The 13,075-nt window shown below is 45.2% G+C and overlaps 1 protein-coding gene across 3 annotated transcripts in view; it reads right to left on the bottom strand.

Annotated features, from left to right (window-relative positions):
• Positions 1 to 4,350: 4,350 nt before the first annotated feature.
• The window catches only part of OSBPL1A (oxysterol binding protein like 1A), a 77,624-nt gene continuing 68,899 nt past the window's right edge, over positions 4,351 to 13,075 (bottom strand). For all 3 annotated transcript variants that reach the window (XM_032181271.1, XM_032181273.1, XM_032181272.1), the window contains 4 exons: positions 12,351 to 12,467; positions 11,505 to 11,628; positions 9,034 to 9,124; positions 4,351 to 5,543 (listed from right to left, as the gene is read on the bottom strand). In XM_032181271.1, coding sequence (XP_032037162.1) covers positions 5,441 to 5,543; positions 9,034 to 9,124; positions 11,505 to 11,628; positions 12,351 to 12,467 — 435 coding nt within the window. In that variant the 3' untranslated portion in view covers positions 4,351 to 5,440. The remainder of the gene's footprint in view (positions 5,544 to 9,033; positions 9,125 to 11,504; positions 11,629 to 12,350; positions 12,468 to 13,075) is intronic.

The following is a 13,075-nucleotide window of genomic DNA, read 5'->3' as shown; positions in this document are numbered from 1 at the left end:
TGCAGGGGAGCCTGTCTTTTCTGTAGCACTCTGATACCAAGAATAGGTGTTGGCTTGGGGACAGCAGAATAATGTTTTGAGAGAGGATTTCTCAGTCATTCTTTGAGCCATTTCATTTCTGACCTCATCCAGTCATGACTTCAGGAAACAGCTCAATGCTAAGCTGTGATGACACGTCAAAGAGTCACTGACTTTTCTACTCTGTGCTCCATCTGCAACTGTACCAGTCTTACACATTGGCTAATGCTCACTGAACATGACAGCCAACAGATCTTGCTCATGTTGTTAATCAGTGTTGAGGGGTTTATGAACCAGGCGGTGGAACACTCTTTTGATCCCATGAGTACTCTCATGTGTTCCTCCCTAGATAGTTAATCGCTCAGCTGTTTTTCACTCTGTATCTAAAATCTATTCATGGCTTAGCTTCCTCATTTCGGTATGTGTTAAGTCAAGCAATCAAGATTCTTCAGGAAATTCAAATGTCACTGTCTGTGCATCTAAAATAATTTGTGTGGATCCAAAGTGTTCTCAGGCATTGCAAAGGTGAACTGTAGCCTTCTAACTGGCTTATTTAATATGCTTAACATTAAAAATCTATTTTTTTTTCCTTTTTTTTTTTTTTTTTTTAAGTGGTGTTTGTGGACAGTAGATGAGAATGTAGCCATCGCTGTAGGATCAGGAATACAGTTAAGGATTCCTCGCTTCTGAAGTTGTGCTACTGCCTTCTGAAATTTCTTTCCTCTTACTGATAGCCAAGCAACCCCCCCCTCCCCCCAAAAAAAAAAAATTACACTTCTCTGCAGCCTAGGAAGCCTCATAATTATGCAGTACAACATCTAATTGGGTTGACACGGAAATCACTCTTTGTTTAAATGGAAACATTTGCTAATCTATTGCCATGATGTACTTTTTACTTTGCAGAAAATCCAACTGGGGAACTAGAAAGGAAGGCATCGGACCACAGAGACATTTCAATTTCTAGTGAGCCCCAGAAGAAGGAAGTTTCTACTGATACAGAGGAAGATCAACTTCTTGAAGACATCGCTATCGAGTATAGCTCCAAAGTAATTCAGTGCCCGTCAGCTGTCGGCTCTGTTGCAGAAAACAAACCCTCCACTGGACCTGATGGAGCTTCAGCCCCTGAGGGCCCTGAACTTGCCTATGTGCCTGCCGATCCCGAGCAGCTCGCTACCCATATTCTAGGTAATACGGATTCTGCTTATTCTGTGAGGGATGTGGCAACCAGCGTGCAGACTCTTAATGAAGACTCTCAAGCCTCAGAGACTTCGTTTACACTAGTAGACGATGCTGAAGAAGATGCTGCTGCTGCCTTGGCAGCTGGGGCTTCTGTCGAGGCTGTTAGGTCACAACCAGGAGTGCAGTGTTACTCCCCCGTGGCTGGAGAACCAGGGCCCTCAGACAGCCAGGCTGATGTCTCAGCAAATGATGTAGAACAAGTTTCATCATCCCTTTTGCAGGAAGACCCTTTTCCTCCACCACCACCACCACAACCATCACTTTCTTCCCAAGGGCAGTTGCAGGTTGCACCTTCCGGCAGCGCAGCTGAGCCTGTCTCAACTGCTGAGGGTTGGGATAAGCCGACGGTGGATGCAGAGGTTCCACCTTTCACAGAGCAGTTCCCAGAGAAAATAATCATTCCCTTTATAGAACAAACAGCTTATCTGTTAAAGATCGATGTAGGCCAGGTCTCATGTGCCAAGACCTTAGGTCCACCTGCTGCTGCTGCAGTGTGCCAGCCTGAGGGAGTGGAATCCGCAGCACACATGGAGTCAGCTGAGCAAGTTTATGTCATGTCAGGTAAGAAAGGTCCTTGTGTCATGTTCCTGTTTCAGCGGCCAGCCCTATTAACTTCATCGGTGGTTATTGAATGGAAAACCACCTACATCAGCGCAGCGGAGTGGCAGTGACTTTTCAGAAGCTACTGTACCAGCACTGCTTGGCCACAGCGCATGTTAGATCTCTGCGATCTGTTCCAAGAAGTGTGGCTAGCTCTGGGCAGGACTGCTGCTTTCCTGTGGATAAATGCCGATGAGAGCAAAGGGAAGGTAGCCCTTGATCCCAAACGGTCTTGCTCAAAACAAGCCATACTTGCTGAAGCAGGTAGGAGAGGCCTGTGGCTGAAGATGTGACTGGTAAGAGCTCCTCTTCTTCAAAGATCTCACATTCCAGCATTGATGTATGAGGTTTTCCATTTAAAACAAATGGTGGTGGTTGCCTGTGCTGTCTTGGTGAAACTGGTGAGTTTCTGCAGCTGCGCTGGGTGGGCTGAGCACTGGCCATCAGTTCTGCAAACATGAAGAGAGCTGGTGCTCTGTTTCTTGGTGAAGCCCTCATCACCATCTCTTCCATGTGGTGATAAGTGCCTGGCTCATCCCTCGCCCAGCTGGAAAAACCCTCCATGGTGGAGCTTCCCTGCCCCAGGTCTCCCAGGTTCTGCAGAATCTGTCCAAGCCTTATCCCAGGTGCTAGGAGAAGTAATACAGTTGTGAGGTCTCAGCAAAGCATGGTGTAGAGGAGAGCTGAATTTGAGCAGATCTCTAAATTAACAATGTTGCCTCTTAAGACATGGTTTTGGGAGAGTTTGGCAAGCCTTAGTTTCAGAAGTGCTGGTCAAATGGCTGAGTTCTTAAATGCTCACTCAGGAGAGCCTCTGACCATGAGCAGTTCCACTTCCCCAGGCTGCAGGTGTCTGTCAGCCGTGTTGCAAACTGCACCTGCTATCCCAGCTCTCTTCTCCACCATGCTTGCTTTTACAAAGCGTAGGTATGTTTGTCTTGAACGTAAGGACTTAGACTGTGACTGGAATTCACTGCTCCTGACACCAGCCCTCTTACGTTTTTGTCTTTGTAGCCATGGCATCAAGGGAAGCCGGACAGCCACCACCATGTTCTAATGTGTGGACCCTCTATTGCCTAACTGACTTGAGGCAAGGTCAAAAGCCACCATCCCCCGGTCAGCTGCCACAAGTGTCTGCTCCAATTTACGCGATGCGAGAAGAGAACAAGAGGGGAGACACTCCACCTTTCATTTTAGTGGGCTCTACCATTCAGACCAGGCAGGACTGGCAGTCTCTTCCTAGCCACGCTGTCTTCACACAGCAAGGGGCAGGTGCCAGGAGACTCACGGTAGTCCCAGTCCCCGTAGCCAGGCCAGCTGATGAGGAAACAGACAGGCCCTGTGTGCCAGACTTTATCTCGGTTGCCATCCCTCTGGATATGGTGATGTCTGCCAAGCAAGGCTGACCAGCTGGCGACACGTGTGCAGGTATAAACGCCCATGCAGAGGGTTACAGGGGAGATGCAGGGGTTTGGCTTTTGCTACTGACAAGTGTGATTCAACCCATCTTTAAATACAGTCAGGTTTAAGGCTACTTGTCATGCATAACAGACCCAAGGCCTTGCCCAGCTTGTTACTTTGCAGTTAGTACTACTGCTCTTGCTCTGGTTTTAGCCTACAGTAACCAAGGTTTAATCTGATATTTACATACAGCTCAAACCTTTTTAAAAAAAAATCAAACCGCAAGTGTAGCATGACAGTGTTGCAAAATACTATTTAACTTTAGAGTTCATTTTGGTGACATAATTAAATTGTAGTTCTCGGTATATATACACCTTGTACTGAGTTCATGCTGGTTTTTTAAACAGGTTGAGAAGCGACGCTGGCTGGCCTTCAGGATACGTTCGTAAGGAATGGAATTTAACATATTAAAAACTGCTTTATAAAAATGAATTGCATCCTGTGCATTTTATACTTCTCTAGCCCAGCACGACATACCCAGTGTAACTTCCAGCATGCACTATGAAAATGCAGTATTGCAATATGACCAGAGACATCGGCTACAGCTGTTGTGTTGCTGAGGGCTCCAGCTCCTTCACTGTGCTAACGGTGTACGCATAAGCTCAAACTACACAGAAATTATATACAGCTTAAGTTAGTTCAGTGTGTAGTGTAAAAAAGAAAACAGAAAGTGTAGTTGTAGCTTGTACTGCTGGGGTTATACTCACATGAAAGGCTGCCAAGAGAAGGCATTTCCCCTTATCTATGCAAACGTCACTGCATCACTGCGCTGCCTGGGTAATTGTAGTAGTGCACAGTAAATATAGAAAGTATCTCATTGCCTTCAGTACAGTTTTGCTGGTCCAGCTTCCAGGCAGGAGGCTCCGCAGCCTCATTGCAGTTCAGGAAGAAGGGACTGCATTCCCCAGCCATCCCCAGCTCCCATAAGCAGAAAAGAGGGCACTGGAGCCCACTACCCACTCCACTGCAGCAGCTTTTGCAGTAGGCCTGCTCTGAAATGCCCAGCGCTGTTAGACAACACTCTAGACCATATGCAAGAAGTTTTGAAGCCTTTATTTAGTAGCAATTAAATTATTTGATTAACACTAACCTCCAGACAGCAGTTAAAATATTGTACAAAGAGCAGCTTGCCCTCTAGAAGCTCTGTACACAGTTCAATATAAACTTACATTCTAAGATTGAATGCACCCCACTGAAAAGGGGTAAAGCAGCTGTGCACAGGAGGCCTCACCGAGGTGCCTTACTACCTCTGAAATGCACAAGACTTCCTCCCAGGGAATTTGCACAGTACAGACACAGTTCCTGTCCCCCACCACCGTGTCCCGCTGGGTCCTGGGCTGGATCAGTTCTTGCCTTTTTGCAGTGGTGCTGGGCACCAGAACTTCTAGTGCATTAAACAGATTCTTTTTAAACCTGTTACTAGTGTGCAGTTCGAATCAGATCTGTAGGTGTTTAAATGGCTCTTAATTCCATAAACCATAAGGTTGGTAGCAAAACAGGAGAGCAAAATTCAAAACACACTGCACAAAACATTGAATAAATACCTCTGATTAATGTTACCAGCTTAAACAACTGCGTGAATGCTCCAGAAATGGGCACGCTTCTGGAATCTGGCCAGAGCTCAGGATTCAAGGGAGTTGCTTTAGTAAAAGAAAAGTCACTTTATGAAAAATTACATCTTTACAAGAGTGACACACCCTTCTTTGCTTTAAGAACAGACTATTGCAATTACTTTGTGTGCTTTTAAACATTCCCATGTCACAATAAATAAAACCAGTTTTACTTGTGCCGACTTTAGCTACGAAAGAAAGTATTCACAGAACAGCCGAGGGTGTTCTAGTCCTCATACACCACAACCTAATATAGGTGTATTCAGCAAACGGGGCAGCTCTACACCATGACGACGTACTGGCTTTGTCCGCACGGGACCCACCATCAGCCACAAAAAGTACTCCCTACCTCAGGGACTGCAGGTCATGTACCACCAGCTTTACTGTGGAGACGTATAATATATTCTGTTGGATAACATGTCAGTTTTTTTCAGGAGGTAAGTAAAACGAGGGAAAACATTAAAACAGATTAAGACTTATTTGTGTCTCAGCCACAGGCTTCTTATTGCGTTTTAATAAATATCAGGCAAGTTAAAGTAGTTTCTGTCCCAGTAGTTGCCAGAGTAAAGCCAGTCCTGTGTACCGGTGTAGGGGTTGGGGCCTTGGTGGAACCATCTGTAAGGAAACACACAGCACGTTAGGGAAGCTGTTCACGCATTTCTGTGGAAGTTCAGAACTGCTTTGCTGTGTCTTCAGTGGTTACTGCTCAAAGTAACTACAGTGAATGCCGGAGCCCTCTGGATTTTAAATTCCTAAGTCAGATTTCCCCATTCTCAACACCACTTTAGTGTCTCCTAGGTGAAGTAGCTGACACTGTCATTTTGTCACTTGAAGCAGTCAAGACTAGAAAGGACAGGTCCAGTTAGACTTCAAAGCAGTTGTGAACAGTCATTTTGGCATGCAGGAGCACTAACAGTTTTTTCAAGACACGTTAAACACTGCAAGCACCACAGTCCTGGAAACAGAAAAACGTTAGGATCTAGATTTCCCCTTGTGTTTTACGACCTTGTTTTGCAGTGCACTAACTCACAACAAGCGTGTTAGCACCCCTCAGCACGGACAAAATTCCCCCCAGGGACTGCGGGGGAAGTCCCGGCCTATCACCGCGTAAGGCCTTGCACCCCAGTGTCAGCGTTGTGGGGCTAACCCCAAAGCCAAGAAAGCTGGTCCCAGCTGCAGGAAACTATGTGCAAGCTTCTGCTGAGCTGGCTGCTGCCAGGCACTCTGGATGTGGCTCTGCCTTCGTTTCCCTTCTCTCTCCTCCTGCCTCCTCTGGAAGCAAGCTGTGTACATGCCCACAGATGTGCACTCGTGTAGCAGCACGGGTAGGGGGGTGACTGTAGAGTAGGGTGCACTTCACAAGGCCAGACTGCTGGCAAGCGGCCCCCAGTGGCAAGTAGGACCTGTCAGAGCACCACGGTACAGGAGTTTGTCCTCCTCCCTCACGCCAATGCCGTATGGCATTACTGAGCACTGCTTACTGCTTGGGCCCAGCTCGATTTTCTGCCTCACAGCAGCAGACCGCATGCCACCAGCCCTCTAGCAGTTAAAGGTTTTGCTGCGTTCTGCCAAGCCACGTTCACAGTGCGAGGCAGGGTGCTGTAAGCCCTTTCTGTGGTTGATAAGCTCCAAACACCTCAGTGGTCACAAAAGCCAGCTCGTGCTTTATACGCCTCGCTGCAGTGAGTGCCCTTCCTTAAATCACGCGTGTGCCTGGCAGCCCACTTAAACTCAACTCTGTCCTTCAAGGATATCATTGGGTCCCAAGCAGAAGTTAAATCAAATTCGGACCAATTATGAGAAACCGACTTTGAAAAGCAAAAGCCTGAAGGCAGCCAGCCCTACAGTGCCACACCACAAAGTGGAGCAGCTTGTAGGCGAGGCTGGCTGGGTCCAGGGGGGTTGAGATGCGTATCAGAAGTAACGCCCTGCTGAGCAGCAGTGGTCCTGCCCTGATTAAATTAAGGAGTCAACAGAAGGCAGAAATAGCTGTCGCCCCTTGTGTTGTACATGGCTCATGACCATATCACCTCCATGCAGGATGCATCAGCTCTTCTGATATAATGTGTGTGTGTGTGCATGCGTTTGCCTAGCATGGCACCTAGCACACACACACACATTCGCCTCATCCCTCAGAGGAAGGAGTTTCACCCCTTGGTACCTCACTGCAGCATCTGCAGCACTAGAACAGATCAGGACACCGGAGCATCCTCCAGTGCTGCTGCTGCCAGCATGGGAAGGACAGGGGGACGCCAAAGTGATAGGCAGCTAAGTGACAGGGGAAGGAGCGGGATCTGAATCACCAGCAACAAGCACCCCTCTGCTTCAGAACTGAACCAGTCTTTACTCAAGAGCTCAGACTGCTGCTCAGCATGAATCACTTCTTCAGAAACACCAAGGCTCCCCTTCTGAAGTGGATTCAAAATAAACAATCGCTCGGCACGTTGGAGAAGTCTCTTAGGAGGGAAGAATCTGCTAGACAAGCTAAGTAATATACCTTTATGGGGCCTGGAAGGTGCAGCAGTTTACATCAATTTACGTCATGCTGCAGATGAAGACCTACAGCTGACCTACTGGGAACAGGTAGGAGAGTTTCCCTTCACAGTATGTTTTTTTCCCCCCAAGCCCAACCCTCTGCATTAAAATGGAAAGGAGCTGTTCCTACATAATTTATGTTCATCCTTTGGAAGCAGCTGTACTTGGCATTCCTACTGAGGAGATCAAATACTAGGGGGAAAAAAAAAAGAAACCAAGGAGTTCTTAAAGGATACCAGGCAAGTGGTGAGCAGGTCTAAAGTTCATGCACTGTCTACTTGCACTACAACAGCTGAAGAACCTTGGGAATGGTTTCTGCACTCATTACAGACCTTGTAAAACCACTGCTCTGATTTGTGCTCTGGAAATTCCCCTACTCCTGATACTCAAAGTCCAGGTGCTTTGAGCTATGCCTTAAGGTACTTCAGACACCTGGAGGAACACAGTGTAGTTTTCCTTGCTTTAAAAACATTTGGCAGGAGTTAGAACCAAAGCTTATAAGGCCTCTGAATTCAGGAAAGGAAGAGGGAAGTGTAAGGCTGTCCAGCATTTACTCAGAAGCATTACAAAGATGTTATTTTGCACCATTTTCAGGGCAGACAAACCCGAACACTTCAAGAGAGCAGGCATAAGAAAAAGACAGTTCAGACATAACCAAACCTGGGACTCTGGGCTGATGGGTGACTTCATTTGGAGGAAAGAAAACAAAAAGTGATTTACAGTTACAAATAGACATTTTAAAGACCTTTAATCCATAGTGTCTGGGTGTATTAATAGCTAATTAGTAAAGAAGAGATGAAGCTTGGTTCCTTTTAGAGTTTAGCCCTACTGTTTCATTTCTTTTCCTTTTTTTTCCCTGTGAAGGGATGACCAACCTATTGATATAAATTTAATAGACTCCAGTCAAACTAGGTTTATATGGTCATGTTTTCAAGACTTCTGTTTAGCTTGCTGTGCTTAAGAGCTCCCAACTGACTTCCCTCACCTTACGGTTTAAAAAATTATCCTGGCAGATGCTAAAAAGTAAGCTAACTTTCGCCTCAGTTCTAATTTTTGCAGTTGGTCATGCTCTCAGAAAGGAGGAAATGATTTAGTGAGGTGAGAAAGCCATTTCACCACGTTGAAAACAGCTGACTGTGGTGGGAATGCAGCGCTGCCGACACACAGCAACTGAGAAGTGACAGCAGTCAATAAGCTGTCAAGTTCACTGGAGGAATCATTTCTTCCTCCCTTTGGCCAAGCACCCAAATTTGAGGCAATTAGAAGTTAATCACCAGCAGTCCTTACAAGCAGCTATCAGAGGCAACATCTTTGCCAGGCCAGAACCAACAGAGGCCCAGAAAAGACAGTGCACTTAGCATGTGAACAGCGAGAAGGAAGGACTGTAGACAAGCCTGACCCTGGAAGCACTACAGCCTGTGCAAATACAGCAGCACCACCACCAAACCAGGTACGTCAGCTTCTTCCACACCGACACATCTCTGTGCATCGCTGGCGTGGTGGCAGTTAACCTGCGTGTTCAAAGCCTTTATACAACTAACTCCACGTGCAGAAACGTGGGCACGCTTACCTTGTCTTCCAGTCTTCCTCTGACTTTGAACGATTTTTGCGGGCGGTCCTTTGCTTTTCTTCTAGCCTCTTCTTTTCCTCACTAGCTAGGTCTTGAAGGAATAAAAATACACAGGTAAATAAATATTCACAAGGCCTTCGTGTATATACATATGTACATAAAAATTTGTATATAAGAGAGAGTCACAGCTGACCCAGCAAATTAACAAGGGACGTAGAAAAATTGTCCATTTAAAAAGCCATCAACATAACACAGTAATGTTCCTGTTCTAGCCTAAGAGCAGAGCCAGGCCAGCTGTGGCACAAGATCAGCCACTGACACATTCCGGTCTCGTGACCACTAAATACACATTTATTCATGTCCTGAGGTCCATGAAAACATTTCCATGTCAGCAAATGTGAGCTAGGGGAGGCAGCATATCTAGAATTTATTTCAGTAGGGAAACTGATAAAGTACAACACAATGCTGGATTTATTGCCAAAGTCTGGCCGCCTGCCAGAGTTTTGGGTATGCTGTTAATAGCGCTTAGTTTCTGGTCAGTAAGGGTTTGCAATATTCATCTCCAAACCATGAGGAATAATCTTTGCAGCACACTTTTGTTGTTGTTGTTGTTGTTAAAGTAAGCTTGCATTTGGCCAAAAGGACGGGCTTGTTTTTCCTTCAGAATGTCTCAGGACTAAGTCAGAAGTCAGACTAAGAAGCAGATTAAATGAAAGGCATGATCTCTTTCATACTTGAATCCTCAAAAAGTGTTTCACAAACAGTTCAGAAAGAAGTATTTGAGAGAATTATTTTTGGAAGACCAACTGCATGTTACCAGTCTATCTGCAAGATCAACTTTAGGCTGTTAGTATAGTGAAGAAACATTTAACTCTTGTTAAAGGCACAGGTACTGCACTTCAAGTTTAGACACACAAGTTATTGGCGATGCTGTGAACCAGGAATGTCCACCCTGCTGGCAATAAAACAATCCAGCAGACAGCAGATCAATGAATTCCTACAAGCAGTCTCTTCTTTTTTTTTTTTTTTTTATAAGCTTCAAAGAAATTATCAGCTTCTGAGAAAAAGAAGTACAATTGCACTGTAGTATGTCTGTTTCATTGTTTTTCATACCTAAGTCTCAGACTATTTATCAGAAGCAGTCACAGTCATCATGCTATTACGTAGGTGAAGCTGAATCAGAGGTTTCATGACTTACCCAAATCACTTAACAAGCCAGAAAAAAAAAATATCAGAAGCCCCCATGCTTTTAGTCTACAAATGTGGCCACCCTGCTTTATAAGTAAAATGACAAAGAGAGAGGGGCAAAAAAGGGCTGGGGGAGGTTGTTCCACACCATAATCAAGTATTTAACACCAAGTTGCACATCAGAAGACTAAAAGACACTTTTCACTCCATGACATTACAGTAACAATCTCTATGAGGTTTCTAAAAAGCACACAATTTCTACTCATTTGAAGTCTCATTCACTTCTAATTCACTATTCTAGGACAACAAAAGTGTTCAGTTCCCAGCGAAGAATGATTTTGCAGCAAGTACATTTGATGTTGCAGTTTCAACTTAAATACTTTGGACTGCATTAGTCAGAATTGGCACAACAAAATATCCCTTTTGCACTGGCTGATGAAAACAGAAACCAAAAAGTTCACAAATACTTCTGAGACTCTCTTCTTAGATTAGTCTCCAAGTATAGGGCTTGACTACAGAGCACAACAAAGGGTCTCAAACTAAATAAAAAGCATAGCATGAAGTTTAAGATTCCTGCTTATATGGAAGAACACAACCAAGTAGGTGGTGCAGTGTGTTCCTGGACAGGAGCTAAGCCATTCATTCTCTCCAATTTGCCGAGGAGGAACTAGGGAGAGAATCAAAGAGCAAAAGCAAGAAAAACTCATGGGTCAAGATTAAGACAGTTTAATAAGTGAAGGGGACAAAAAAGAGGAGAAAGTGATGCAAGGGCAATCACTCATCACCTCCCAGCAGCAGACCTATGCCCTGCCAGTCTCCAAGCAACAGCTGCTTTGGGAAAACATCCTCCCTGACAAAGTTTTGTTGCTGAGCATGATGTTAACAGCCTGGAAAACCTCTGACCAGTTGTAGTCAGATGTCCCACTGTGCCCCCTCCTAACTGCACTCACCCCAGCCCACTTGCTCTGGGACAGAGGAGAAACAGAGGTGGCCTTGATGCTGCACAAACATTCAACAGCATGTCGTCAGTGCTGCCTGGGGCACCAGTGTAAAACACAGCACCGTAACGTTAGGCTGCTACGAACAAAATTAGTTAGTACCTGACCCAGTACAGGTGGGCAGCATACCTTTCCCACTAGAGGCACACCAGTTAAAGAGTTATGGTCTTGTAGCATGGGTCACTACTTATTCTAAAAGTTCATCTAATAATTGAAAAATGGAATTTGTTTCCTTTTTTTTTTTTCCCTCCAGCCCTTCAGTTTTAACAAGAAATAAAAACGTACCTATCTCTCCGTTTTCCATGGCTCTGATATCTGGTCGTAGCCGGCAGTCAGTTTTGGGAATGACGCTCTCCATTTCTTTGTCCAACTCATTCAAAGCCATGGCAAAGCTAGTGAAGTTGTACATCTGAAATACAGAGATACAGCTGAAAGTTGACTTTCTTACAAAGCCTCTAGCTGCTAGCCTTAATACACAGCAGAACAGATGTATAAAAACAAACATCCAGATGCTCTTATATTATTTAATCATTCAAGATAGGAATACTGAAGACACCAGCAAAGCTGTACTGTCAGGAAGAGTGTAGCTGATCCTTGGCGGTTCTGTTTAACCAGGACAGCATCCAATTACTCAGTGCACTACTTCTCTCTTATCTTATTTTTCCAGTCCTACTGGTATTTTCCCCAGCTCTGTAAGGAGACTTCCCCCTTGATTAACTTACTGAGGGCACCTTTTCTTGTTTCAGTTGTTTTTTTTTTTCCTCCCGTAGTGGCACACATGCCCTCAGTCCCTGCCCACTGGCTCTCCAGCTCCACAACCCTTCACACACCACTGAGGTATGTGCCTCAGCAGGGGAACAGAGTAGAGAGAAGAAGAGGGGAAGTTGCCCATACCTCTGGCTGCACAAAGCACTTCATTTTGCAGAAAAATTGAGCTAACTAGAGTCATACGTGTGGAGGTTACCCCTCCAACCCCGCATTACAGTTAACACTGTAGTGAGAAAGTTTGTTGCTGTGACCAGGCAAACCCGCATCCATTAGTGAAAAAGAGGACAAATCAATCTGCTTTGTGTTGATCAGGCAGAACAACAGGATAGCATGCACTTTTCAATAAACAGAAGCACGGCTGACCTGTGCTGAATTTGGAGGTCTTGGAGTTATCTTCCATAGCAAAATACTTCCAGGAATAACATACACACTCTCAGAATCTGGCAATGGCATCTCATCGGGTTCCTCGGTATTGCCCACCTAAAAGTAGCACATAAAGAAAATGAAAATATTTTACTATTTTTATTATCATCACAGAATGGTTTGGTTTGGAGGGGACCTTAAAGACCATCCAGTTCCACCCCCCTGCTATGGGCAGGGACACCTCCCACCAGACCAGGTTGCTCAAAGCCCCATCCAGCCTGGCCTCCAGGGATGGGGCATCCACAGCTTCTCTGGGCAACCTGTGCCAGTGCCTCACTGCCCTCTGAGTGAAAAATTTATTCTTTATACCTAATCTAAATCTACAATTTTTTAGTTTAAAGCTATTATTCCTTGTCCTACCACTACATTCTCTAATAAGGAGTCCCTCTCCTGCATTTCTGGCTCATATCAAGCTTCTCGTCAACCAGCACCTGCAGGTCCTTCTCCTTAGGGCTGCTCTCAGTCCCTTCTCTGCCCAGTCTGTATTTGTGCTTAGGATTGCGCTAGCCCAAATGCATCATCAGCAATATTAAGGAGTCAAACAATTTACACTTGTTCTTTCTAGCACTGGAACTTATGTAAAATTACTTTTACCAAATGTAAATTTCAGGAACAAACTTTTCAAGATGTGTACTCCCTCCCAAGCAAAGACTACCAGCAGTTTC

The sequence above is a fragment of the Aythya fuligula genome, chromosome 2, assembly GCF_009819795.1.
Source record: "Aythya fuligula isolate bAytFul2 chromosome 2, bAytFul2.pri, whole genome shotgun sequence".
NCBI classification, from domain to species: domain Eukaryota; kingdom Metazoa; phylum Chordata; class Aves; order Anseriformes; family Anatidae; genus Aythya; species Aythya fuligula.
Note: the sequence above shows the minus strand (reverse complement) of the source record. Positions and strands in the feature narration are given on the sequence as shown.